Here is a 26649-nt window from a genome sequence, read left to right as displayed (position 1 = left end):
CCCGCTCCCGGTGCATTCCGCTCCCGGCGCATCCCTCTCCTGGCGTATCCCGCTCTCAGTGCATCCCTCTCCCGCGCTCGCCGCTCCCCCGCTCATCCCCGGCACACGCCGCCCCGACACCTTTTCCCCCCAGCACCCTCCCGGGCCGTCTCTTCGCCCACCGCCGCGGTCCCTCGGTGCCGGGGCTGGATCCGCCCGGCCGCCGCCCCCGCTTTCCCGCGGAGCCGCGCTCGGGCGCCGCCGCCTCCCCGCCCCGCCGCCGCCGCCGCCATGGCGGAGCGGAGCCGCGGCGCTCGGCGGCGGCTGGTGCCGCTGCTGCTGCTGCTCCTGGCCGGCTCCGCCGCCAGCCCGGCGGAGGAGGGCGGCGGGCGGCGAGAGGCGGGCGGCGGGGAGCACGGCGAGGAGGCGGCGCGGCACCACGACTCCTCGTACGGCACCTTCGCCAGCGAGTTCTACGACCTGCGCTACCTCTCCGAGGAGGGTGCGGCGGCGGCCGGGCCGGGCGGCGGGGCCGGGCGGGGCGCGGCGGGCGAGGGGCCCGGGCCGGGAGGGAGCGCCGGGCCGAGCCGGGCCGGGCCGGGGCGGGCGGGAGCGGGCGCGGCGGGCGGGAAGCGGTGGCAGCGCTGTTCAGCACGAAGGCCAGCGCCCGCCGCCATCTTCCGCCGGCCCGGCCGCCTCAGCCGGCGCTGCCGCTCGGGGCCGGGGCCGCAGGGGGGTCCGGTTGCCCTGCCCCGCTCCCCGCAGAGCCGCCGCCTCCCTCCGCGGGCATCCCCGGGCACGGCATCCCCGACACGGCATCCCTGGGCTCGGGCGTGCCCCCGGGCGGGAGCTCGGGCCGGGGGCCGTCGCCTCCCCGCAGAGCGGGGCCAGCCGGCGGCCCCTCGCCTTCCCCTCTTGCAAAGCTTTCCGGGCTGGTGGCGTAAAAAGGAGTCCTGGGGTGTGAGGGCTTCGAAAGGACGTGCGATGCCCTAAAGTGTCAAGAAGCAGCGTGGTCGTGCGTTTTTGGTGTGGGTTTTTTTTTTTTAATTTACAAATGGTGGAATGTTTAAACACCGCTTTTGCGGCTAGGCTGCATGGAAAACCATGTGTTCAATGGTTTTGAAAATAAGTAAGGAGTGAGAAAATTACATGTCCTGTGACACGTGTTTCAGTAATGCACCGCTACACGCTGCTGCGAAATTCTGCAAACTTATTAATGCAGGGTAATATACCTGCCCTTGATACAGTTAGTGTAACTGTGATTTGCAGCTTACAGCATACTTTCTCCATTACCATTGTCAGAAATCTGGGGAAGTAAATCAGGGCTCCTGAATGCCCTAAGTTGTGTAGGTCAAAATTTGTGTGCTGGCGCTGGAACTAACTGCAGTGTTCATTTCCCACTCAATGAAGCACTTTTCCTACTCAATGAAGCGTTTTCAGAGGACTTTCTAGTTCCACAGCTAGCACTTTCGTTTTTAAATGGATAAGTAAAGGAACATCTTATTAAAATATCTGTGCTTATGCAACAGACATCAGCTCCCACAAGCCAAGGCTGAATAGGTCTGTTAATAAACTTTCTCACTTTTTCTTTGGTACTATAATCCAGCAGAAGGGATCACTTGGAATCATAACTCTCACTGTCTGGCTCTTCTGGCTCTGCCATCACAAGTGATTGAAGGCCATAACTTCAGGCAATTCCCTGCCCTGATACTCTCTTACCTTTTACTGCAATGTGTGTTTTATTTTACTTCATAAAGGAGGATGTATTACAAGGTCTTTTCAGTATCAATTCCTACAGCTCTGCATCTGGTGCCCTGCCTGCATTTATACCTAATGCTGTAATTTATGGCTAAGTTCCCTTAGGGATTTCAGTTCCCTTATGGATTTCCTGAGGGAACTATGAGTGCACAAGGAGAGAGTGCACTGCAACAGTCCATGATCCTGTTGCCTTATATTTAACTTTTGCTCTCCAGCATTCTTCTCTCTCCTTGATGAATGTAGGAAACCTTAGAAAAGTTTTGTTTTCAGTTATTTATGTTACTTTGTTACTCGGATCCAGGACCATCTGAGCAGTGGGTTTTGTACATGACAAAGTAGTCACTCATCTGAACAGTTCAGTTATCAGCAAAGTAAATGCTACTGGAAGACCTGCTCTTTAGTATTGTTGATTTTTAGTCCTTGTATTTTATGTATTTTTATAACGGTTTATTCTGATTATACAGGTTACCCTTTCCCTACTGCTCCTCCTGTGGACCCATTCGCAAAAATCAGAGTGGATGACTGTGGAAAAACCAAGGGATGCTTCAGGTCAGTCTGAGATAAGAGTCTAGATACCTTTATGTTTACAGATGCTGACTGATGATATTGGAGACTCTGGTTGGTGTTTCATAGTAATTTTAATAAGTGTTTGTTGTTTAAGACCATAAAGCTATGGTCATATATTATTTGAGGGCATTAGTTTATTTAAGAATACATGTCATAGTTATGGACCTACAGTTCTTGTATTTTCATGAAGCACTTCAAAAAACAGAGCAAAGAAGGTCAACAGTAATATTTTGTGTTATTGTTTGCTGTACTGTTTGAATACTATACACTAAAAGAGTAATACTTGCAAAAAATTAATGCTACTTTATGTCCAGCAGAATATATGCTTTACTGCCATTATGCCAAAACACATTCTTTTAGGTTTTTTTGCAAAGCCTTAATTAAGTTCCATAGCAGGAAATTTCAAGGAAAAAGTTATGTATATTTCCAATTCCATTTAGGTATGGTAAGCCTGGATGCAATGCAGAGACTTGTGACTACTTTCTAAGTTACCGCAGAATTGGAGCTGATGTTGAATTTGAGTTGAGTGCTGACACAGATGGCTGGGTGGCAGTGGGATTTTCCTCAGACAAGAAAATGGTAAGATATGTACAGCTTTTCATGTTGGCAGTAAACACACACTTTCACATGCTGGGATAGAAATGGTTTATGTACATTTATATATTTGATCGGTGAGAAACAGAGCACGTAAGGTAAAACTGGCTCGCTGAAAACAAAGCACCATTCAGTAGCCCCCCTGGGAGCACTGCCTCACAGAAAACTGCTTCATCCTTCCTAACATCTCCTTTCCCTTCTTCTCTGAGAACGGCAACAGTATTTCAGTTCAGCTCTGAATGTTTGAATGTCACTAGCTTTTTGCCTTTTCATTAGAAAAGCCCTCAGGGATAAGCCAATTCACATGGAAATGTCCTGTTGCGCTTTATGCCAGTGTAATTTGGGCAAAATACACATCATAAACTGAACAGCAAATAATTTTATTCTTGAGAAAATCAGCTGACTTTCAGCAATATAAATTTTTATTTCACTTTTGTTTAACTTGGGAAATTTTTTTGTTTCTTTCATACCTATGTGTTGTTCCGGAGAAGCCATAAATGTGTGAGAAAATGACTCCTGCTAATTTAAACATTTATACTCAAGAAGGCAGTCTTATTAAAATTTCTTCTCTCTCCTCTGGATTGTTATTGGGTTCTGTTTTATGCTTATTCCTGTGTTTATTTTTTAATTTAAAAGCTTCACTTTTCATTGAATTTCAGTGAGCAAAACAGAATCATGTAATGTGTGGACTTTAAAAAATGTGGGCAATAGATGACTTATGCAAAGATGTTTTGTCTGTGATCCGTACTAAAATGTTTAGGATTAAAAAGCTGTTTATAATATCGGTGTTCATGTACAGAAACTCTCCTGAGTATATAGAACAATACTGGACCTATGTCCTAAATCACAAGTCAAAGAAAGGACTGTTTCTTGTGGTGTTGAAAGTAGCAGTCTTAAAAAATACAGGAACTAGGTGTCCTGGGATAGGACCCACAAAAAATGAATTGGAAGACTTGCAGTGACTTAACAGAAGTTTTACGAAGTCCCATCCTCCCAGATTGCACTCTTCAATTCACTCTTGTTTACACTTTTTGGGCCTGAAGCTGCAACAATGTTCTTGGCTGGAAAAGGATTGTTTTGTCTAACTAAGCTGTGAAGAGAATTTGCTAACACTTTATATGAAGTTCAAAGTTATATACTAATGCAGTACAGAATCTGAAAAATATGCAAGCTAAAACTTAAGGCATCATTTGACCCAAAATGGGAAATAGAAAGAAAATGTGAGGACAGGTGCTTCTCAGTCATTACTACATATATTTTAATATGACACTGTAAATAAACACAAGACAACAGAAGGTTTTTGTGTCGTAAAGAACAGTTCATGTCACAAGAAACAGTTTGTGGTTTTGGTGTAAAGAACAGCTTTACAGCCAGATTTTGAGAAGAGTTTAGAAGCTTGTCAATGCAGGTACTCAACAGGGTTTTCAAAGCAGCTCAGCACCTCTAAGTATCTGTCCCCACACTCACAGCTGGTGTTTCCAGTTTGTACCTCTGAGGTACCTGCAGTGGACCCCAGGGTCCCACTGCCCTCCTCTCATCAGCCACTTGGAAAGCAGGCACAGCAAGCAGCAGGTTAAGTCTGAACTTCTGGTAAAAAGAATAAAAGAATTGTAAAGTAAAAGGTTTTGCTTCCAAATTTGCTCCACATATCATATAATGCCCATAAGTCAGCTGGGCTTAACCAGATAGCCTCTCTCTTCCTGTCTCACTCTCCTGCTAACTTCATATTTTTCATAACTTCCAGGATGTTTTGGTGTCCTGGGATGCACAGGCTTTGATGATAAAATGGCTCTGGGTCAAAACAGCTTAGCTCTGAGAAATGGGCTGTGCTTTGGCGGCCCTGATCAAAATGGTGTGGCCTGGATAGTTTTAGAAATTAAGGGGAAAAAAAAAACCTATTTTGTTTCCTCAATAGATTTTTTTAAAGTTCTATGACCTGTTTCTTTGTCTCAAGTAACATTATGCTTTTCCACTTTCAGGCTTTTGTGTCTCGGCAGGATTTCGAAATGTCATTCTGTTAACTGAGATTCAAAATGCCTTTTTCTTTCCTTTTTAGTTTTCTTCCTTCAGTGTAAAAACACCTTTATTTTTGCCTCTTTGTGCTTAAGAATGAGGGATTTGTGCTTAGATGTATAAAAGTTAAACTTGGGAAATAAGTTATGGAGAGCAGTGATGGTCTCAAGACAGAGGCTGGAAAGGTCTGCAGCAGCACCAAGGTGCAGAAACTGTTCAAGCATGTGTTTTACCTAGTTGTCCCCTCTTTCCACCCACTTCTTGCACATCTTTTACAAATGCACCATTCAATATTCCCATAGTGCTGAAATACACTTTTCCTCTCTTTTTCCTGTAATAAAGAACTAAGGGATGATCACAGTAGCAAGCATCATGTCTTTCATCCGTATGACAGTATCATAAGGATATGGGAGGAGTAGGGCCTGTGTTTAATACAGCACTGATAGCTGTGGCACTCCTCCAGCTTGGATAGTGCTCTGATGGCTCTTGGTGCTAAGGCTTCTACGAGACAGTGCTCCTGAAGTTCCTGCTCATCCCTGTGTTCTACCACTCTGTCAGCCACCTTGAGTAACTACTCCAGCAACTCCTTTAGTATTTCCATGAATTTCCTTTACAAATAAGTGGCTCCTTCTTCCTTCTGTCTCTTGGTTCTTTGGTGGCTGCTTATGCTAAGTGAAGAAGCACATATTGATTGTTTTTTTTCTTTGTATCCTGTGGTATATTGTATTCTGTTATTACAACATTTCTTATAAGAAATAAGAGTTATGAGAAATGATGTTCCCTAAGTGAACATGAGAAGAGATAAGAAAACACTTACTGTAATCAATGCTATTATTTTCTCATATGAAGTAGGTTTTTTTTTCTTGTCTCACTAAAATATATTGGTTTTCTGTCCATGATTTGATGCAGTGGATTTTGTACACATCAGGGATTCAAGACTGCAACACTTTATGAAGCAGTATGCCAGAACTTCACAAATGACAAAAGAAAACAGCCTTCCACAGATCAATTAATTATGTGATGTCAGAGTGATATCATATTCCACAAATATATGTTAAGTAAAATAACTCTTAGAAAGATCCAAAAGAGAATTCACAGGGAGTAACAGTATGTAGTTATTGCCACCCACTTAACATGCTTTTCAATCTTACTGAAGACACCTGATTAGGGATACAAGTATTTATGTATATATAACTTAGAAAGAAGGAAAGAGCACCCCAGGTCTTGATTAGCTTTGAATAATTAAAATTATATACATAAATGAGGAAGTGTTTAATGACCCTTTTGTTTTCCATCTTTGAATTTTTTTAACCTTGTAGGGAGGAGATGATGTCATGGCTTGTGTTCATGATGACAACGGAAGAGTCCGAATACAGCACTTCTACAATGTTGGTCAGTGGGCTAAAGAAATCCAGAGAAATCCTGCCAGGGATGAGGAGGGGGTTTTTGAAAACAACCGTGTAACGTGTCGATTCAAGCGCCCTGTCTACGTTCCCCGAGAAGAAACCATTGTGGATTTGCACTTGAGTTGGTATTACCTGTTTGCTTGGGGCCCAGCAATCCAGGGTAAGTTGATCTCACCAACTTGAAGTTGAGTTGAAGTGCCAAAATTGATAAATGTCCTTCAATTACGTGATTCTTACTAGACACACCCTCTCCCCACCCTTTTATTTTTAAAGAACTAAAATTCTGACAGCATGAGGCTTAAAAAAGAAAGACAGGACATGTCTTGTTTTCCTGGATATATATCTACTATCCCCACTTCTTAAAGCTGAATTTAGAAGAACTTCATAACTAGAAGTTCTTAATTTGTTTGAAGGATGTTTGTTGTTTACTTGAATTTCATTTGTACTCCCTGACAGTGTAATATTGCATGCTTCCATAGGTTTGAAAATTACCTCCCTGCCTGTTTCCTCAGCAGAGTTATAGAAAGAAATTGCATCTGATGTTATTTCTTTCTGCCCTTACCTGCTAAAGGTTCTATAACTCGTCATGATATCGACTCTCCACCCGTGTCAGAGCGCGTTGTCAGCATTTACAAGTACGAAGATATTTTCATGCCTTCGGCTGCCTATCAGACCTTCTCCTCTCCATTCTGCTTGCTCCTCATTGTTGCACTGACCTTCTATTTATTGATGGGAACCCCATGACCAATGGCAAATAGCAAGAATTTGGCAGTGGAAGTTTCTCAGGATGGACGGCTATATGGATGGACAATGCATTTTTCTTTTGGAATTTATATCACATCACCATCCTCATCTAGCTGCTTTTGAACATAGTTAGCTTCTCAGAAGAGTGAAATAACCATCTCCCTTGAGTGGCAGAGTGGTGACAAATCATTTAAGAAAATCAGTGAACACATAGGAGAATATTTTCAGTGTTGTGATTACTTGCTTAAGAACAATGAGACTTTTGTAAAATCAATGTGTGTATGTGTGTGTTTGTGTGTTTGGGAGGGGTGCTTGTATGTGTGTTCAGGTGAATTTAGTGATGGACATCTTATCAAATAACAAAATTGCCTTCCAAATTGCTACAAAAAAGCAAATTTGGGAAAACACTGCAATGCTGTTTGGTACTTCTAGAGCAGAGAGCACAACTCCAAGTGCAGTTTCCAATCTTAAGACCTGGAAACCAATACAGCAGTATAAAAACTGCACTTCAGTAGTGGATAGTTCTCCCAGTCTATTTTTTCTTTTTTTTTTTTTTTAATATTTATCAAAGTGTACTTGCTGTAGTACTTTCCAAAGCTAAACTTGCATATTCAAGCATTAGCATGATTTTTTTTTTTCAACAGAAATAGGTGATGAATGTCTTTATTGTGTTTCAATAGCCTTTTTGAAAGAAATGTCTACTTCTTTTAAGAGTGAGATATAAAGTAATTTAAACAAGGGGACAGGAGAATACAGCAATATAAATTCTCCATGTACTGGAAAACCAGGTGTAAAACATGCAGACTATAAAAGTTCCCAACAAGCCATAGGATGTCGTCCTAATAGATTAAATAATTTTTTCTCTTTTTATGAAAAAAAAGCAATTTTGCTGACATGTAAATATATTTTAAGTAATTGTGCAGTAGTATGAAGTAATCTCTTTTTCTGTGTTGTATGCCACTAAATCCTGTTCATGTTAAGGGTGACTTAAGGCAGCTGGTGTAATCTTACAAAGAAATATAAATGAGATTACTTGTAAGAAAAGACAGGGATTTATAAGAACAGCAGTATCTTTTGTTCATCAGACCACTGCTAAAATACAGGTATTGTGGAAAAAGATGAGCTAAAACGGAAATACATTAGCTGTTTTCATCACCAATAAATAGTACAAGAGGAATGCTAATATTTACAGAGATGAAAAGTGTAAAAATGAATTTATGAGCCACAGACTATAATAAAAACTTGGAGTGAAGAATTTCTGTTCTTTACATAATAGGAAGTGTATGACACGTTTACATATAGCAGTCAAATGTGCTTAGGTAAGGTTACTCATTCACTTTCCAACTCAAATTCTACTTACGTAGAATTGAAGTCTAACTAGTGCCAAAGTTTTATCTAATGTGATACACTTGAGGACTCTCTAACATAGAATCTGGTCAAGTATATGTAATGCAACTCTTTTCTATTCTCATTGCTGCATGGAGTATAAAATGATTAATTAGCTTGGTTGGGTTTGCATCATTATTCACAGATTGATGTCTGTAGACCTAAGTTTTTTTAGGCTTAAGGTGTATGAATTAGATTGAAGATGAACTTATCTTCATAGCAAACACTTTATCCCTATTTCAAAAGATTGATTAATATTTTATATTTTCATTGGTGTCTTTAAGGATTTGTTCACTTAAAATTACTGCACTAAATTCAGAAAAGGGAAGAGAAATTCAGAAGTGAACTTCTAAAGTGCATACGGTAGCTTTATTTAGTATAAATTACTTCTCTCAGGTTGGTTAACTTACTCATCATCTGATCAAGTAGAGACCACCTAATAAGGTCTGCTTTGGCCCACAACAGCTGTGTAATTTAGCCTTAAGATTGGCTGGAGCAGATAAGCAAAAGCCTGGATAATGAGCTTTACATTCAGCAAACAGGTGAAGTGAAGAAATCATTAGGGTAAATTCTTTCTCTCAGGCAGCTGAGATATTGCAGCTCTTTCTCAGAGCCTGAGGGTTGCTTTAGTTTATGGCTTGGTTTTTACTGTTTCAGCTGTTTACTTGATTACCCACTAAAGGGCTAATTTAATGATTTAAAGGTACTGAACTTGGATAGAAACCCAGTTTGGCTTCTCTTTTCTTCTTTAATAGAGCTCTGGATTTAGGATATCCTGGTTGGACCTGAGCACACAGGTATGTTATAGATGACAATATTAATACCAAGGTAAAATTGTGTGACAGCTGTCAATGTTTTCTACACATATGGAGCCAGATGTGGTTAAAGTTCAGGATTTGAAGCAAGAGCAAAGTATTTTACATTATTTTTAATTCCTTTTTCAAATTACTTGTCAGTGTGCTGTGTTTTTGTAATTATACTTTTCTCTTGTTGAAGTACTAGCAGAAATGTGCACTTCTAAAACATCTTTCATCTAAGCTTCACAGTACTTAATTAGCCTAATAAAGTGTTTCTAATCAAAAGGGAGGAAATAAAAGGCCACGGGAAGCAGCAAAACAATTTATTATCTGGCATTTACATGGATGGTTGAGTTTAGCACTGAGTTTATCTAAGAGTTCCTCCTCACAGTGGGAAAATCGGGACTGTGGAATTCAAGTTGCCAAACAATGGAGGTATGAGTATCTAGAAGTTGGTAGTTGGGATAAACATCTGAGGAGAGGAAGGTTATAAGGGAAATGTGGTATGTAAGTTTGTATGATATTTGGTAAGTCTTAACATTTGAGTGGGCATAGTAACTTGTCATGGAAACTATTTTGGTTTTCACATGTTGTCTTCTTGTTTTTCTTTTTAATATTGAAAAGCAGGATTTATCCCTGTTATGCAAAGTTACTATAAAGTAACAGACTTCAAAGTGATTTTTAATTGATTATGGTATTTAAAAACATTTTGTTTTATTATTTTGTCTGATTGACTGGTACTAACACAAACTAGAAGCAAAGGTGTGCTTTGGAAAAGGAGGCAGATATTTCCCACTCCAAATAATTTTTTGTTTCTTTAGTGTGATTACTGCCAAACAACTATTAAAGAACCCATTTCCTAAGTGCTTTAATTTTAAGAATTTCTTGCTGCAGCGTGACTTCATACAGAAGCATTGAGTTTAGAGAGGGCATATTTAGACTATGGTGCTGTCTGGAAATTCAAGTGTTGCTACTAATCTTTTTTTCATTGCTGGTATCAAATAACTGGGGTTTTTTTTAGGTATAGGTGAAATGCTAATTGATTTCCTCCTCCTCAAAAAAAAAAAAAAAAGGCACCTAACTGATTTGGTAATGTAATAGGATAATGGATGATGGTGTCTTCTGTTATTGCAAGGGAAGTATTCTGTTTTTGAAAGAGAACATATTGATGAGAAAAGTTTGAACTCCCTCTGTGGCCTTGTCTTGGTGGGTTTTGCACTACTTGGATAGTAAGAAAATAAACACTTGTGGCCTCCTTAATCTGAAGAAACCCCCAGTTTGGGTTAAATGATGTTAAAGCTGTGTTTGGTACTGACTTTCCCAATCTTCAGCGCAGGCATTAGAGAATGACTGGAGTGTGGTGTGTGGCAGCATGGCACCCAGGCAGTGGTCTTGAAGCTCACTTGGAGCACCATATCTTGAAAAAAGAGCCCTGCAGCTGCCTCTATGTACTAAATAGCTAAGAAGTTATTTCTTAGTAACTGCTATAAGTTCAAGGGAAGACAGATGTGTTCTTTTCTTTTGTTTTTTTCTTCTTACTTTCTCATCCCTCCAATGCATCAGAGATTTACAAAAAAGAAAATTTTTCCTGTTTTAGAGGGTAGACCCTCTGTCTGGCCTTTCAAGTCTTTTCTTGGTATGTTGGAAGTTTGCACCCTCCAGTACTCCAGAGGCAGAATTAAAGTTTATAAGCAAATTATGTAACTTTAATAGAATTTAAATGGCATTTTGTTACTCCATGGTTTCATTAGTTCAGCACACTGTTGTGTAGCAGGTGTACTTCCCCTCACCCTCTTCTTGTTTTAACATCTCCAAATAATTTCCCCAAAGTAAAGTATTTGGTAATAGGCATAGCAAGAACAAAATATGTATTTCAGAGGATTACATAACGTGTAATACCAGTTATTTTCAGAAGTAGCTATTATGTTAGTGTTTTATACAAAAGATGACTTTGCATAGAGCCTTAGATTTATAACAGAATCAGAAATACTTTTAAATATTACAGTGTTTCAGTGCTTCATGGAGCTGTGGATGTGCGTGGCTTACAAGAATTGATATGATCCTTTTCAACCCCATGTAATGAAACTGGTAAAGCAGTTTGCTTGAATGCTGCACACTGAGGCATTGGTGACTCCAGACAGTTTGGAACAGAACAATGGAGAGACTGGTAGTAAGGACAAATAACAAGGAAGGGAATTGAATGGTTTTGCCATACTTTCTGTTTTTGTATAAATTTACGTGTGGCAGTGCCTGTCTGGCAGTCTTTATCCAAGAATTATTTGATGTAGGGTTAGGAAAGAATAGAGACTGACTTGAAAGAGATTTTGGCTGTCAGACAGGTCCCAGCTGTTTAAGGGCTGATCAGGTAAGACCATGCCATAAGATGTCCTCTGCTGTCAAGCTCCAAGTTAAGAGCTGGAGGCTTGATCTGGCCTTCAGAGGTACAAAAACCCAACAAGACCCCAGAGGCAGCAGCAGCAGCAGGGAGTGAATACCTGCTCAGTTTGTAGAATGGCCAGTGAGCAGGTACTCCCTGATGGCTGCAGTCGGAGTATCAAAAGATGTGGGCTCTAAATCTTAACAGCTTTGTACATTAGCTCCTCTAATTAAAATTTTATTATTCGTATTTCTGTAGCAGTCTCTTTGGGCAGCTCTCCCTCAACCTGCCCAGGATAGAGATGGATCTAACAGGAAGATTTTAAAGAAAATGTCAAGTCCTTGTGTACAAAAATTAATAAAAAAAGAAAATAATTTTTAAAGCATATTCCAACTTTTTACTTTTTTTTTTCTTATCTAGTTATTTATACGCAGTTTATATGTCCAGGTATCTGATTTTTGCAAATACATAGTAAGACCTAGGTAAGCCTTCCTTTTCTAAACATTTTTTATAAATATGAAGTAATCCCTTCAGTAACTTTTTTTTCTACTTTCACAGTAGGCTTGATAGAGTTATATATGCTTCAGCATGGTTACTTAACTTACCTAATTTGGGCTTAGATAGTGAGGCAAAAGCAGTGCAATTTTGAAATGTCAGAGAGGATGTGTGCAGCTTATGGAGTTGATAGGTGTGAAAATGCAGGCTTAAAAGACATTACTTGCTTTGAAAATCTGTGTTACAACTTGGCAATAGCAATGAATCTGCTGTAAAGAAGGGGACAGATTTTTTTCCCTTGGATTACTGAGTATTTTGATTAGAACTCATAGACTATCTCAGGTTGGCAGCAATCCATATGGATCTTAGAGCCCAACAAACACTGTACTCCTCACAGGACTGCCTAAAACTAACCCATATGACTCAGAGCATCATCCAGATGCTCCCTGTAGAGCCTGTTGCAGTGACTGGGCACCCTCTTAGACAGGAATCTTTTCCTAAGGTCCCATCTGAACTTCCCCCTGACAGGGTTCCATAGCCATTCACAACTGTTGCTTTTGCCCTCTTTCTGTGTTTCTTAGCTAAGTAGGAATGTTCTTCCAAACCAGTGTGGGGTTGGAATAAGTGCAGGACTTCACATCCTCTACCTTAGAACAGCTGCTGCTCCACAGAGGCTCGATCTGATCTGCCATTAAAGGCTAATTAGGAATGTCCTTACAAGATGAACTTTCATGTGGCATTCTTAAGACATTTTCTGTAAAGGTGTTTTACTCTTTAGAGCATTACAAAATTACCAGTACTTTTCTTAGCTGTTTCTAAATGATTCTTAAATTCATATTTGCATTTTTGAAGAAGTAATTGGATTTTTCAGAAGTGCTGAGTAGCTGCAAATCTGTTATGGCTCCAATGCTTACTCAGGGAAGTGAACATTTTATGGTAACTCGTGATTTAGCTTCATATCTCTCTCCTAGTTTTGACGTCATTCAGTTTAATTTCCTATGGTGGTATTGGTAGAAGACTAAATAAATGAAAAAATCATTGGACTTTGTGCCAAGGAATAAAAATATTCCTGCTGATTTTTCACAACAGTGATCTGTAAGATTTAGATAATGGAAAATATTCTTTGTGTAATTAATATTTAGGCAGTGTGATTTAGCTGAAGGTATTTGTGTGTGCATGTAAAGTCTGAGAATTATACAAGATTATACAAGATAAGCTAAAAAAAGAGGCTAAATTTTCCTCTGGAGATGAGAGAAAACACAGAACCTTATGTGTTCCCTGACTCCTAGGTGATTTTGGGGAGACAGAATGATAGAGGAAGAAAATATATAACCTGAGATATTATGTGTGTGGTGTTTGTTTGCAGTTCTTATACACACACCTTCTTTCTTCAATACAAAAATTAGCTTCAGACGTATTACAGTGTTATTTTCACTTTTTTTGCATACAACCTGAAACAAGAATAAGTTCAATAAGTCAAAAGAATGTTGCCATATAGAGTATTAGGGTAATAAGAAAGGAAGCACAGATGCCACAGTTAAACCTAGGAGGAAAAAAATCTTGGTATTTAACTCCAGAATATGGTGTCTGCTTCTGAAATACTTCTCACATAGAAAGCAATGGGTTCTTTTTCAGTTTTTTACCTTTGGTGATATGAAACAAATTATAAATATTGAAATATAAAAAAACTACCACAATAGAACTTCTAAAGCTAGAATTATCATCCAAGTCTTGACAAAGAGATTCAAAGATTAAATTTCAGACCTACTAACTCATTAGAAAAATGAAATAGTGGGACCCTGACTTTTGTGTGTGATGTTCCCAGCCTTTATTTAGGCAGATATATTTTATTAGCATGTTGAGTTTTGTTTAGGTTGTAACTGATGCCTGATATATCTTGGTATTTCTGACTTATACATCCTGAAGTCTGGTTTGCTTTAACCTCTTTGCAAATAAGCTGGCTGTCATAACTGTGTTAACTCTTGCCACTTGTTTCTTATTACATGAAGTGTAATGGTTGAACCTGAAATGCCATCTCTACCTTTTGAATTTATTCAGTTCTTTGTCAAGACTAATATACAGATAAAACATACAAATAAGAAACTTGTAACTATAGTGTTAAGTGGTGTTCTGCATTCTGTATGCCAGGCTTCATTCTCCATGCCAACACCCAGCAGCTATGTGAAGTCAATGAGCATTTGGTTGGATAGGAGTGCAAAATGGAGGTTTTGACATCCAGAAGAATTTGCCAAACTTCTTTGTGCTCTAGTCTTTTCAGCAAAAATAACACTGAGTGAATAGATAATGAAATTACAGTAACCTATGGGACTACTTTACAATCCGTGCATGCCCTAAAGTATTGCTTTGTAACATCTGTTTTATACTAAATGTTGGTGTTCAAGTGAGCCTTGTTAGCTATTTGACAGTGACAGACAATGATATTTATAAAACTGTTGCAATAAATGCCTTTTTAGTCTAAGAAAATGTGTGTATGGCATTTATAAAGGGGAAAAAAGTCTCCACGAGGTTAAAGAACCCTCTGCACTGCCTATGTTAATAATTCCTTCCCATGCCATGGTCTTGAATTTGTTAGCCTAATTCCATTTAAGTCAGTGAGACTGGTCATTAGCAAATTAACAGATGTGAGAAGACTGCCTTTTTTTTTTCCACTATGTGAATCACAATGAAACTGTAAATGAATGTGATCATTTCTATTTCAACAAAGTATTAACCACATTGTCAATTGCTATAAGTATGTAGAATTTAGAGGTTCCTGTGCTGACCTCTGTGCTGTGTTTTTGTAACTATTTGATACAAATATGATCAAGTTGCAATATTACAAATTGGATATTCTTTATCTACTGTCATCACTGCCCTGTTCCTCGGCCAGAATGGCTTCTGAAGCAGCCAGAACAGGCTTTTGCAGAAAAGTAAATGAAAGTATATTAGGAACTGATAACAAAGAGGAGGAAGTGCCATGATACTTAGCCAGCAAAAGTAGCTGTATTAGTCTCTCAAACAGGGATGCTTCAATTTCTGAGATCGTTAAGGTTTCAGCAGGTATTTCAGCTCCTTACTCCTCCTTACTGTTGGACTGGGAAGAAAAGTTGGCTTCAGAGCAACAAGAAATGTATTGCTTTTACACTGTGTGGTCTGTTTGATGTGTTTGTAGTAGTATTGCAAGCCTGTAGCTGCAGGCTGCAAGAAAGGATGGATCTTGTGTGTGTCAGCTACTTGTGCACTGTCCAAGGCATGATGATCAGTAGAGGCATTACACGTACTAAATCTATTTAAATTATATTCTGTTTGTCTTGCATTATGTGACAGCTGATTGACTGGTGAGGAATTTGTCACAAAACCTGATGGATCCCAAACATTCCTCTGTTACTCAAATCTCTGTATATCCAGCTCATGTTCTGTGCACACAGTTATCATGTGGGATAACCATGAAAGATAGTGCTCTGGATTTTGTCCATCCACAGTCCTACTGCTGCTGTTTTGCATGCTTTTTCCAGTGATTGAACACTTTTGTGTCGGTGCTATTGACCACTCTGCCTTACAACCATGCATTTCGTTCCCGTTGTTAACGGAACAAGATTCAGTCTTCTGTGTGAATCATTCAAGAGTCGCTCTGCTGATAATTTTGTACACTTTAACTGAGATGTTGAACAAAGTTTGAACAAAGTTGTTTCTGCAATAAAGTCAGGCTATAATCACTGGGTGCAATCAGACATGGTGTTCCCAAGGATTTGTTTTCATTTTCACCAATATTTTGTAAATGACATTTAATTTGGAGCCTTCTCATCTTAGCAGTTGAGCTGCATAAAATAATAATTTTTTCATTAGCCCAAAATGCAAAGATATATGCAGATGACCTGAAGATGCAAATGTTGTATTTTAAATCATTGACTTTAACTTTCTTTTTTTTCTTTGCTTCTGGTACTAGCAAAACTATAATAGTTTACATTAAGTATTTTTCCTTGATCTGAAGATGGTATTACTTTATCATTAAATTGAGGAGAATTTATGAAGTGAGATTAGCCACAACTGAATGTTTGCAAATGCTCAGTAACACAGATTAAAACAAATAGTGTCTCATGCAGGGATAGTTATTTTCTAAATACACAGGCCAGTGCTGACACCTTGTGGCTTTGTTCCTGACTTATTTCATAGCTCCGTGTAGTTATTTTGGTTGTAAATAATGATTAACTTGCAGCTGCTGGCATTGTCTATCTCCTCTGCTTTGTGGCCGCCTCAGCACCCAGTATTTTGGTATCATGTGTAAAACAGCTTGGAACTTTGGTCTGTGTTGACTGCACATCGAGTGAATAAAGAGATAGGGATGTCTCTGACCTCTTGAACAAGACTCAAAAGGTGTCAGTTCAGAGCACAAAATCGTGGGTGCTAGTATGGAAGCAGACAGAAGTTACAAGTTTCTCTTTTACTAATTAATACCTGATTTTAGGTAGGAGGTATTAGGAGAGCACCAAACACTATCAATACTTATCACATGTACTTTCAGGTGCATATGTATTTTCTCCACAGATGTGAAAGCATTCTTTTGCTGCCCTCTTTTCCCTTGAAGATTTCCTAATTGGAAAAATACAATCAAAGAGATTGTTGTAGAATTTCTGGCAGTGTAGGAGCCCGAGGTGTGCTATTTATCTTTGACCATAAAAATGACTAAATCAAATGTATCTGAGCAAGTTATGGACATCTAATCTAAAATCTCTTAGCATTTTAAATCTTAGGCAAAACCAGCTGTGAAGTTGCTATTTGAAATCTGTTGTGGAGTTAAGCTTTAGATGCTGGGGTGTGTCTTGTGAAAATCACACATCCTCCCCTCAGCTGGCAAAGATTTAGAGATTGTTTTCTGTTACGCTTGTGGGTCATGTCCCTGTTCTTAAGTAATCCTGTTGTGGTGATACATTAATTAGAAATCTTTATTTTATTGCATTGTTGGGTTTTTTCCCCTTTCTAATATTTTTAGTTTAAAATGGAGAGTGGAAAGCATAATTGGAAAGGAAAGGTCTTAAACAGTAGGGACCAGATCCTTGGCTTATGTAAAACAATATTTATAGCTTCAGTCAAGTCAAGGAGGTGGCATTAATTTCTGTTCCTGCAGAACATGGCTGACTGAGTCTGTTAAGAAAAATCAAAGGAATAAAGATGTGCCAATGAAGATTTGATTTCCTGGCATCTCTGGCTAACAGAAGGATTAGAATTCTCCGCTCTCCCCTGTGTAAATCTTAATTGACACTTGCTAATTGAACTTTGATGCAATAAAGGTATTGTAATGAGCAATTAGAGTTTGGCTTCTGAACTAAGGAGAAAAGTTCAGGTAATGATGCATTCATGTTACCTCCTTCAGCACCCTGCCAGGAGGCAGATCTATCTGATCAAAGAGCTGTGAGTGACAGTATCAGTTTAAGGTTCAATGAAAGCTTCTTGTATGGACAACTGCTTGTAATGCCTCATCAGGATCAAACAAAGTGCCTGTAGGTTTGTAAGTGCTTTCATGGCATAAAATTAAAATACTTTGTTGAACCTACACGTGATCTATTCAGCAGAGGGAAAACAAGGAGCTGCAGGAGCTTAGAGGAACCTTTGCAAGTGTAAACTTCTGCATAACTGGCAGGAAAGGCTTTGCAGGGACAAGTCAGGACTGCAGCGCCGAACGTCAAAAACTGGCTGGGGCCCAGCCTCACCTACAGCTTCAGGATGCAACATAGTCACAGGAAGGGTGTGGAAAAACCTCTCCCTTTCACCCTTGGTATTATGATAGGGATAGGTCACACCTAGCCATTGTCTTGGTACTGCTCTGCATTTAAAAGCTAGATATGAATTGGTGTAGAATTCCCACTTTACAAGTTAAAGACAATTGTGCTCAGGATAATTTCAGCTTTTTAACATCTCCATCATGCAAGAAATGCTCCACTAAAGTCCTCGCGCACTCCAATCTAATATGAAGTTATGTAAGGTTAAACTTGCATGTAAAATTCTAAAAATGCAGAAATTTTATTATTTTCCTTGGTTTTTTTTAATATCTGTGTACTTTTTATATGTTCAGTGGCATGTGATCACTTTATTATGATTTAGAGGATAAGCTTGAAAAAAAAGGGGAAGATCCCTCTGAGGGTTTTATGGCAGCATTACCAATAGCTTTAGTACCTTCTGAAGGGCTGTCTTAAGCCATGGAAGGAAAACTGAGTAGCACAGTGCCAGCACTGAGCTAGTTCAAATGTCATGAATTTTGGCCCCTGCAAGAGTTGCCCAGACCATGTATATTTATTACAGATGCATTTAGACCATTTGCAGAATGTTAGCAGTTGCCTTCATGCCCGCACTCAGGTGTTTGGTGTATGCCAGCTGCAGGAAGTTAGCTCCTCTCTAGATTATTTGCAAATAGCATGTGATGGTACAGTGTCATAAATGTCAGGTCTAAAAAACCAGTGCCATAAATGTCAGGTCTAAAAAACCATGCTAAGCACAACTACTTCTTCAGTGGGCCTGACTGCCAGTAAAAGAGCAGACGCTTCCTTGTTGAACGATTTGTTGCCAGAACATGCTCAGACGAGACAAAATGCTCCAGCTGGTCCAACCAGTCTTGCTCTCCAGCATGCAATGACACTCTAGATCTCCGAAGTTGTTCCGCTCCCCGAGACTGCAGCAGCAGTAGGGAGAGCAGAGCGTTCAGCGAAGCAGGACAGGGCTGCACTTTGGGATGGGGAGCTGCGGGGCTCTTCCGTGCTCCAGCCTTTGGCCGCCTTCCTCAGCGGACGCCACGAAGGCGCTGGGCCCGCGCTCGGCGGGGACGGGGCAGGCTCAGGGCCCGGGCACAGCCCCGCAGCTCCGGCCGGGCGCAGGGAGCGCGGCTGCCGCTCTCCCGGAGCAGAACTACATTTCCCAGCTCGCTTCCCGGCCGGCGCCGCCCCTTTCCCGCCGGGCTGGGCGCACGCCCGGAGCCGCGCGGCGGCGGCACTCCAGCCCAGGGCCCCTGCGCGCCCTCGGGCACGACCGCCCGGGCACTCCCGGCCCCGCTCCGCGCCCGCCCGCGGCGGCCGTGCCCGTGCCCGCCATGGCTGACAGCGCAGAGCCCGCGGCTCCCGACGCCGCTCCCGCCGCGGCTCCGGACGCGGGTCCCGCCGCGGCCCCTGCGGGCTCGCCGGTGCCGGAGCGGCGGGCGGGCGGCTCCACCGGAGCGGGCGCGGCTATGCCGCGGCTGCCGCTGGGCGGCCAGGGCGGGGCGGCGGGAATGTCGCTGCCGCGGCTGGAGAAGCCGATCAAGCAGGCCTTCTACAACACCGGGGCGCTGCTGTTCGCGGGGCTGTGTTGCGGCGCCGCCGTCCTCGTGTACTTCATCCTGGAGGCGTTCCTGCGGCCGCTGCTCTGGGCCGTGCTCTGCGGAACCTTCCTGCACCCCTTCAAGACCTCGCTGACGGCGCTGGGGCGGCGCTGGCTGGGCCGCCTGCACCGCTCCCGCACGCCGGTGCTGCTGGCCGCCCTCCTGCTGCCCATCTGCTTCGCCAACTACGGCGTGGAGGCGCTGGGCGAGCAGGTGCTGCGGCGGCGGCGGCTCCTGCTGCTGCTGGGCGCCGGGGGCCCGCTGCTCTACGGGCTCTACTGCCTGGGCAGCTCGCTGGGCGTGCAGGTGCTGCTGGCACAGGCCGCCCGCATCATCTGCCAGGGGCTCGACTACTTCAGCAGCCAGTGGGTGAGTGAGGGAGCGCCGGTGTGCCGCGCTTCAGGCATGCCCCGCTTCTGGAGATGCTGTTTAGGCAGAGGTGATTCAGGCGAGCTCTTGGGTAAACATCCAGGCTTGTTGAGTTCTGAGGTGTGTGTTAAAGTGTTGCGAAATAGCAGCGCAGCTCCACAAGTGACCCGGGATGGGGGAAGGCGCCTTAAGGCTTATTTCTCTGTCCGCTGTGTAGGGTTTCCTTTTTCTTAGCGTATGAAACAGTGCAAAGGCAATTTGAGCTTTAAAAAGTAAAGCTGTTTAACTTAGAAATGTTACTGATGCTAACAAATCCTGGGAGACTACTTTTCCCTGTGTTCTGTTCAGTAGGTAGCATAGAGCTACCTATGAGCTAGCATAGAGCTACCTTAGAGCTTCTGGCAGAACTCTTTTACCCTTTGTTACTTATAATTGAAAATACAAAAAGTGCTACATATCAGAAGCAAATGGATATGTGAAAGATCAGATCAGTAAGTTGTACTTTTGTTAAATACTGATGTGCAGCTGGCATGCTCAGATTTCTTAAGTGTCAAAGACTTTTCAAAAGTGGCTCTGTCTTTTAAACAAAAATAGTGTGCCCTTTCCCTAGGTGACAGTGCTGCTGAATGGACTGACAGAGTATTTTGACAGACTGCCTCTAGTGTGAATAGAATGGACAGGAGAATGTGTTTAGTCTCTTGAAAGTAAACACTGGAAGAAAAGATTTTCTTGACTTTATTTGGTGCTGGAAGATGTCGGAGGACTTGTGTTTCTGGTCTGTTTCGTCCTCAGAAGTACAATTAGGACTGAGTAGACAGAGATACATTCTCTCTTTATAAAGAGGCAAGATACTACCATGTTTACTTTCAGCTGAGTAGTAACAGAGCTAAAGCATGGCCTGATACTAGTGGGAAGCTTTGACTTGTTGCCACACAATTTGCTTGGTAAGCTTAAATTTTTTTTAAGATTTTTTTTTTGCACTGACCTCTTTGTTTTATTTTTGACAAATCTATAATATTGCTGCACTAACTGATGTGGCTAAGTCCAGGCTTTTATTAAAAGTTTCTTAATTAAGCCATACTTTATGCTGTGTAAATATAAGGGTACTAAAGGAAGCTGCACTTATTGAGGCTGGTAACTGTGGCTGTAATGCACTGCTGGATGTCTCTGCCTGCTCGGTGAAACCTTGTTTAGCAGTCTCTGATCCTTCTGGTGTTTCTGATTTAACACTTGTGTTCATTGAACTGTAGTACAAAATTAACTGCACAAAGCATAGTAAGCTCCCAGAACTCTTCAGACCTGAGTTACTTGGGAAGATTTTTGTGTCAAGGTAACTGATCACAGAGTTCCTTAAGCAAACCAGTTGCTTTCTAGGCAAGCTGTGTCTCTTTCTGGGCCTTATAGGAGAAAAAAATTGTGGGCTTTCCTTTGTAAATAGCTGCCTGTCGGTCTGGCATCATCTCTACACTTTGCAGTGTTTCCTTAGTCCAGTTTTTTTAATTTAGCAGTGCTTGATGTATATTATCTCAGAGCTGTAGCAGGGTAATTTAATTTTATCCATGCTGCTGAGGAGCCCTGAGCTGGATCAGTTAATAGTACCAGTTTTAACTTCAGTTAAGCACTTTAAAAGCCATTTAATTGCTGTGTTATATTGCAGGGCTCCATTTGCATGCATATGTTCTGCTTGTTAGCTGCACAGGAATTTGGGATATTACAAGTTGGTTTCTCCATTGTACTGTTATTCTCTGGGCTCTGAATCCTTCATGGTTCTTTCTGTATGCATGATTGTCTTCTCTCTTTCTGATTCTCTCTCCTGTGCTAGAGAAATGAGTGGCTGCCTATCATTAGAATTATGGGCATTTGGAATACTGACTTGTTATTCTCTAAATAAAGGTATTTTTATGGTATCTACTAGGCCATGATACTGAGACAGAAACTCTCCTCTTAAGTTCTAGAAAACAAAAAAGTTCTTTAAATGACAATGACCTGGTAAGGTGTATTTTGGCACCAGTATGTTGAAGAGCTTTCCTGTCCTGCTGTCCTCACATCTGGCAAAGCCATTGATGGCATTAATGAGCCAAGATTCAGAAGTGCCTGTGTTCCCATCCGTGGCTCTTAAGTCACACCTGCAGTTCAGGAATTTGGGTACCTCCATGACTGGATTGTTTGACAGCTGATTGGAAAACACTGCATTTGGAGAGCAAGTTCAAGATCTTAGGCTAGTCTACAAGCATCATGCTCCCACGGTCTCCTTTTCTTTCCCTTTAGGCTTTATGATCTTTGAAGAAGCTTGCTCAAAAAATGTAGTTGGCTGCTGGGCCTTAAATTAGAGGCTGATTAAAAATTCCAGATGAGTTCCTTGTTCTGACTCCAGCCTTCTTTTGGTTATTAGCAGAATTCTTATGCAGAGGGCCCTGCACAAACAGCAGTTTCATATAATAGGGAAGGGGAATGTTTTTTTCTATAGTTTTTTTCTTGGGAAGAATGTGAGTTTGTCCTGTAGTGGACTGAATATAGTCCTACACTCTTTTGGGCTGCAGCAATTTCATTAGTTTTGCAGGAGCTATGCCTATGTCCAGCACTGTATCTAAAAACCAAATTCTTTTGCTTTGTGGCAAGAGTTCAAACTACTTCAGGCTGATGTTTTACACTTACGTTAATATATATCCAATTCCAGCTATTCATTATATTTTCTTCTTTTTTTTTGAAGAAGAATTTACATGCTCATATTTATTTGGGAAACAGATAGTTTGTAGATCCCAGCAGATGTTAGGAATTATACAGCTGCTCTGTGTTGGCTCTGAGGTTCATCTTCGTAAATTAAATTTGATGTAATCATAATGAGCAGAATCCTCTGTAGTGAACTTGATTATGGGCTGTCAAAATCTTTCTCTCTGGCCAGTCTTTCTTCCTTGGTTTGTCACAGGTTGTTGCAGGCTCACAACTGTGTAGTCACATGTGTGTGTCAGTGTATTTTTATATCTCTGACCGTATGAGGTACAACTGGTGTTGTTCTGGGGGTTTCCATGCAGTTAGAGCACCTAATCAGTCTTATCCTCACCAGGGTGCTGGGCAGATCTGCAAATGCCATTGCCCACCATTGCCATGACTGCTGGAGTGGAATGTTGTCAGAGTACATGCTGCCTCTTACGGCTGGTGTACTGTCTGCCCCCCATCAGGGGTTCTGTGCAAGACATCCACAGGGAAACCTCCATTTGTGTTGCACTAAATGTCACCCCCAAGCAGCCCTTGCAGACTGAAATTCTCCAAGCATTCTTCATGCTCTGAGGCGTTTGGCTTCTACAGTCCTATTGAATATCACCTGTGGGGGCAAAAAAGCATGTGTGTTTTGTTGAGTTCACCTGATGGGGCAATTTCTCTTTTGTTAAAGAAAAGAGCACACTTCTGATTTTTAATGTGTGTACAATTTCTATTTCTTTGAGAGTTTAGCATCGGTGGGCTTTCTTTTTCCTTCCCTTTCTTCTTAGACCAGTCTTGCAGGTTTCTAAAACTTTCCCACCTTAAAAAAAAAAAACCCAAAACCAAAACAAATGCCTGAACAAACTCTTAAGTATTCTTTCTGCTGTTTATTATCCTTTAGTATTATGGTATCCTGGCTTATAAACGATACAGCCAAGTACTGACTGTAAACACATCTTACCAAAACCACAGATTTTGGTGTGTTTTCACAACTTTGTATGGTAGAGATAAACTGTGTAGAGACCATATGTGGCCTGTTGAAAAACAAGATGGGGAGAGGCAGGGAAAGTCTGGGATGTTGGTAGTGTTTTGTACTGTTGTTTTTGCCTTCCACACCCACCCTCAGTTTTGGAAGAGCCTGCAGTGAGATACCTTTCTTGGAGAAGCCAAGGAGCTTGTTCCAATTTACATGCAGCAACTACAGCCTCAGAGCTGGCAGTAGCCTAAAGCCTAATGATATATGCTACATAATATTAACTATTAACTATTTATTGGTATTTATATGTATGGTTGAACACAATGATGTTTATTTTTCCAGCATCTCTGAAAGGAATGATCATTATGGAGCTGTCCAGCAAAATTTTAACTGTGCTCTATATAATAAAAGAAGAAGGTGAAGAAGTTGTGTGTGTTGAGGAGCCATCTTTTGCAGAAGTGTTACCATGAAATATGTCAGAGGAGTGTTGCTCTGTCTGCACGGAAAGAATTTGATGTTCTCTGGGAAGCCTCTTTTTGCAAGAGAATCTTAATACATTTGATTTCTGAATAGCATTTTTATTACTAGTTTCTCATAAGTAGCTTTTGTATTAAGACAGGAAGAGTGAACTAAATGAGAAGTATTCTCAACATCCATTGCTTCAGTCTTCTGGGTATCTTAGGTTTTATGTTTTCTTCTTAAATTCAGTGTAGGAAATATTGCAAGACACATTGAAAATAATTTCAGCCCATGTGTGGCAGTATTATTTTAGTGGTCAGTTTCCCCCTGCCCCAGGGTTCTAGTTATAAGTTCATACATTCATGCCTTCAGAGAGGGATGATCTCACTAAACACCATGTTTCTTTTTCATGTGGTTTACTAGTCTGTGTTTTTTTAATGCCAGAAATACCAGCATGGATATATGTCATGTTTGGGGGTTCTAGAAGAAACAGAATGGACACACAGTTCTAGTCCTTTGGACTTGGGGCAAGGAATAACTTGTGTCCACTTAGAACCTGCTCTAGGTAAATGAAGGCCTCCTAAGTGAAGGGAGGAGGTGCTTGTCTGTGCTCTGAGGTGAAAAATAGTCTTACATGTGTGATTAGTTGCAGTTTGGGTATTTTCTTATGTTTGATAAAGGCTGTCTCCTTACTAAAGGACAGGCAGTTACACACTTATTCTGCACATTGTGGGATGTTTCCTCTTGTGTGCTGATGAAACTGTGCTAAAGCTACAGTAAATCAATTTTGCTTCTGGAAACTGGAGTCAAAATTACATCTTCATAATTTGTTACCTGCCTCCTTATTATCCTTTATGTTGTTTAGAAAATCATTTTCAAATGAACAGGCAGGTAAAGAAAACACTGATTTTTTTTTTTGACGGCAAACGCAGTTTGGCTTTTAGCAGTGCATTTAATGCCTTGTGCCGCTTCATTTTTCAAGTCCAACGCTCTTCTGTTCAGCTTTTGTGGTGGGTTCATTTTACTTTGTCAGCCTGCATCAGCACTGAGGAAGAGGATGTAGAAATAGTGAACTGGTGTCATAAGATCACCTCTTTAAACTATCTTCACTCTGCAGTGCTGTTTTAAAAGTTTGCAAAAGTGCTGTGTTAATGCTTGGTCATGTTTTAAATTATTTTTTATTTTGAGAAAAACTAATGAAAATCTCTATTTCCAAATGAAAAATTTTAAAATATTAAGGGGAACTGATGAGATAGTTTGGCCTTTTTTTTTTCTTCCCCACCCCCTGCAAAAAAACTGAGACTGAAAAATAGAAAGCAATTTGAATTAGATCTGTAGATCCATCAAACAGTTTTAAATTTAAAGTTCAGTTAAAATCCCCCAAACAAACTAAAACTTAAACTCTTAAAAACCTTGCTTTTCATGATTTCCAAGTGGGAAAGAGCAGCCAGGGAAAAAAACCATCATTTCAAAATGGCCACGGGAGAGAGTAGAGCTACAATAAGAGAAGGAAGTAGTTCACATTCTGTTTTCTAGGTGCTGAATTGTTACAAACTGAAAAATTTTGGCAGGTTGGCCAGGCATGTATGAGAAGAATTAACTATTGGTTCATCTTCTCAGTCTTCACTGTTGTGTTTACTTGTGAGGTGGTTTATAGAATCATGGAATATCCTGAGTTGGAAGGGACCCGGATGGATCACTGAAGTCCCACTCCTGGCCCTGCACAGGACCACCCCAAGAATCATACCGTGTGCCTGTCACTGTTGGGTCAGGAATGGGTGAGTGAGTGGCACATAGACTCTAGGTCTCCAGAAGGCTAATAATAATTTTATTAGGAAGCCCATTCTTTTTATACATGGTCCTGATGCAGGTGAACCTGATTGGTCCTGTAATCAAAACGCTGTCAACCATTGCCAATTACCCTTTGGTAAACATCTAATGAGAAACAACTGTTCAAAAGACCAGCTGCAGAGCCTTAAGATAAGAATTGTTTGAATTCTTTTCTCTGAGCTTCTCACAGCTTTTCCCAGAACAATTCCTGGGAAAGTTTATCTGGCTTTCTCTCTCTGACCAGGCTGTCCCAACCACATGTGCCTGAGAAGGCACATGAAGCAGGTGGGAAATGTGTTTGCTGCTGGATGTGTGTTGGGGTGTTGGGGCAGCATTCCAAGGAAGACTAAATCATTCCAACAGCTTTGCAGTGGGAAGCTCTTCTTGCTTATTCCACTTCTACATATGCTTCTGTTGCCCATTTTGTTAGTGCCTGCCATACTTCTGTGAGCTTATTTTGCTATAACTGAATTACAGGTAGTTTTGTAGGGGGGTCTTGAGCTGGCTGGATGAATGTTGGAGCTGTTGCGCAGAAGAGGTGGGACTGCCCAGCTGGCAATAGGGGATAATGAGTTGCCACTTCCAGTAGCAGTGAGTTATTGAATGCACTCGTCTGCAAAATCTTCCCCACAGAACTTTACTTGTTGATAGGAAAAAGGGGAGTGAATTGTGTAAATAAGAAATTCTACTCTCCAACATAAATCAGTATAAATGTTGTCAAAAGTTAAGTAGTTAGAGTTTGTTCTTGAAAAATGAGATCGAAGCCGAAAGAGTGTCGCCGATTTTCAAATCCTTCAACTTCAATTGCTTCAACAGCAAGGAGAAACAAACTTTCAGTCAAGTTCGTCATACTT

At 41.1% G+C, this 26649-nt stretch overlaps 2 protein-coding genes across 4 annotated transcripts in view; both read left to right on the top strand.

Moving 5' to 3' along the window:
* The first annotated feature begins 270 nt into the window (after positions 1-270).
* On the top strand, positions 271-10297 carry FRRS1L (ferric chelate reductase 1 like). The gene is made up of 5 exons (XM_063163745.1): positions 271-481; positions 2202-2286; positions 2745-2883; positions 6231-6477; positions 6889-10297. The coding sequence occupies exons 1-5, from the start codon at positions 271-273 to the stop codon at positions 7059-7061; spliced, it is 855 nt and encodes a 284-aa protein (XP_063019815.1). The 3' UTR covers positions 7062-10297.
* An 8897-nt stretch (positions 10298-19194) lies between these two features.
* The window catches only part of TMEM245 (transmembrane protein 245), a 75880-nt gene continuing 68425 nt past the window's right edge, over positions 19195-26649 (top strand). For 2 of the 3 annotated variants that reach the window (XM_063163732.1, XM_063163721.1), the window contains exon 1: positions 19357-19830. In XM_063163732.1, coding sequence (XP_063019802.1) covers positions 19372-19830 — 459 coding nt within the window. In that variant the 5' untranslated portion in view covers positions 19357-19371. Of the gene's footprint in view, positions 19831-26649 lie in introns of all 3 variants that reach the window. The other variant, XM_063163710.1, reaches the window with a different exon arrangement.

The sequence above is a fragment of the Melospiza melodia genome, chromosome 1 (genome assembly GCF_035770615.1).
Source record: "Melospiza melodia melodia isolate bMelMel2 chromosome 1, bMelMel2.pri, whole genome shotgun sequence".
NCBI lineage: Eukaryota > Metazoa > Chordata > Aves > Passeriformes > Passerellidae > Melospiza > Melospiza melodia.
The sequence above is the reverse complement of the archived record's forward strand: the minus strand, read 5'-3'. Positions and strand labels throughout refer to the sequence as shown.

Bases quoted from the DNA above. Each gene is read 5' to 3' on its own strand.
- FRRS1L (XM_063163745.1), top strand. From the start codon at position 271: ATGGCGGAGCGGAGCCGCGGCGCTCGGCGGCGGCTGGTGCCGCTGCTG. The intron at 2,287-2,744 runs GTCAGTCTGAGA...AATTCCATTTAG, and splicing joins AAAACCAAGGGATGCTTCAG to GTATGGTAAGCCTGGATGCA. The intron at 6,478-6,888 runs GTAAGTTGATCT...TACCTGCTAAAG, and splicing joins TTGGGGCCCAGCAATCCAGG to GTTCTATAACTCGTCATGAT.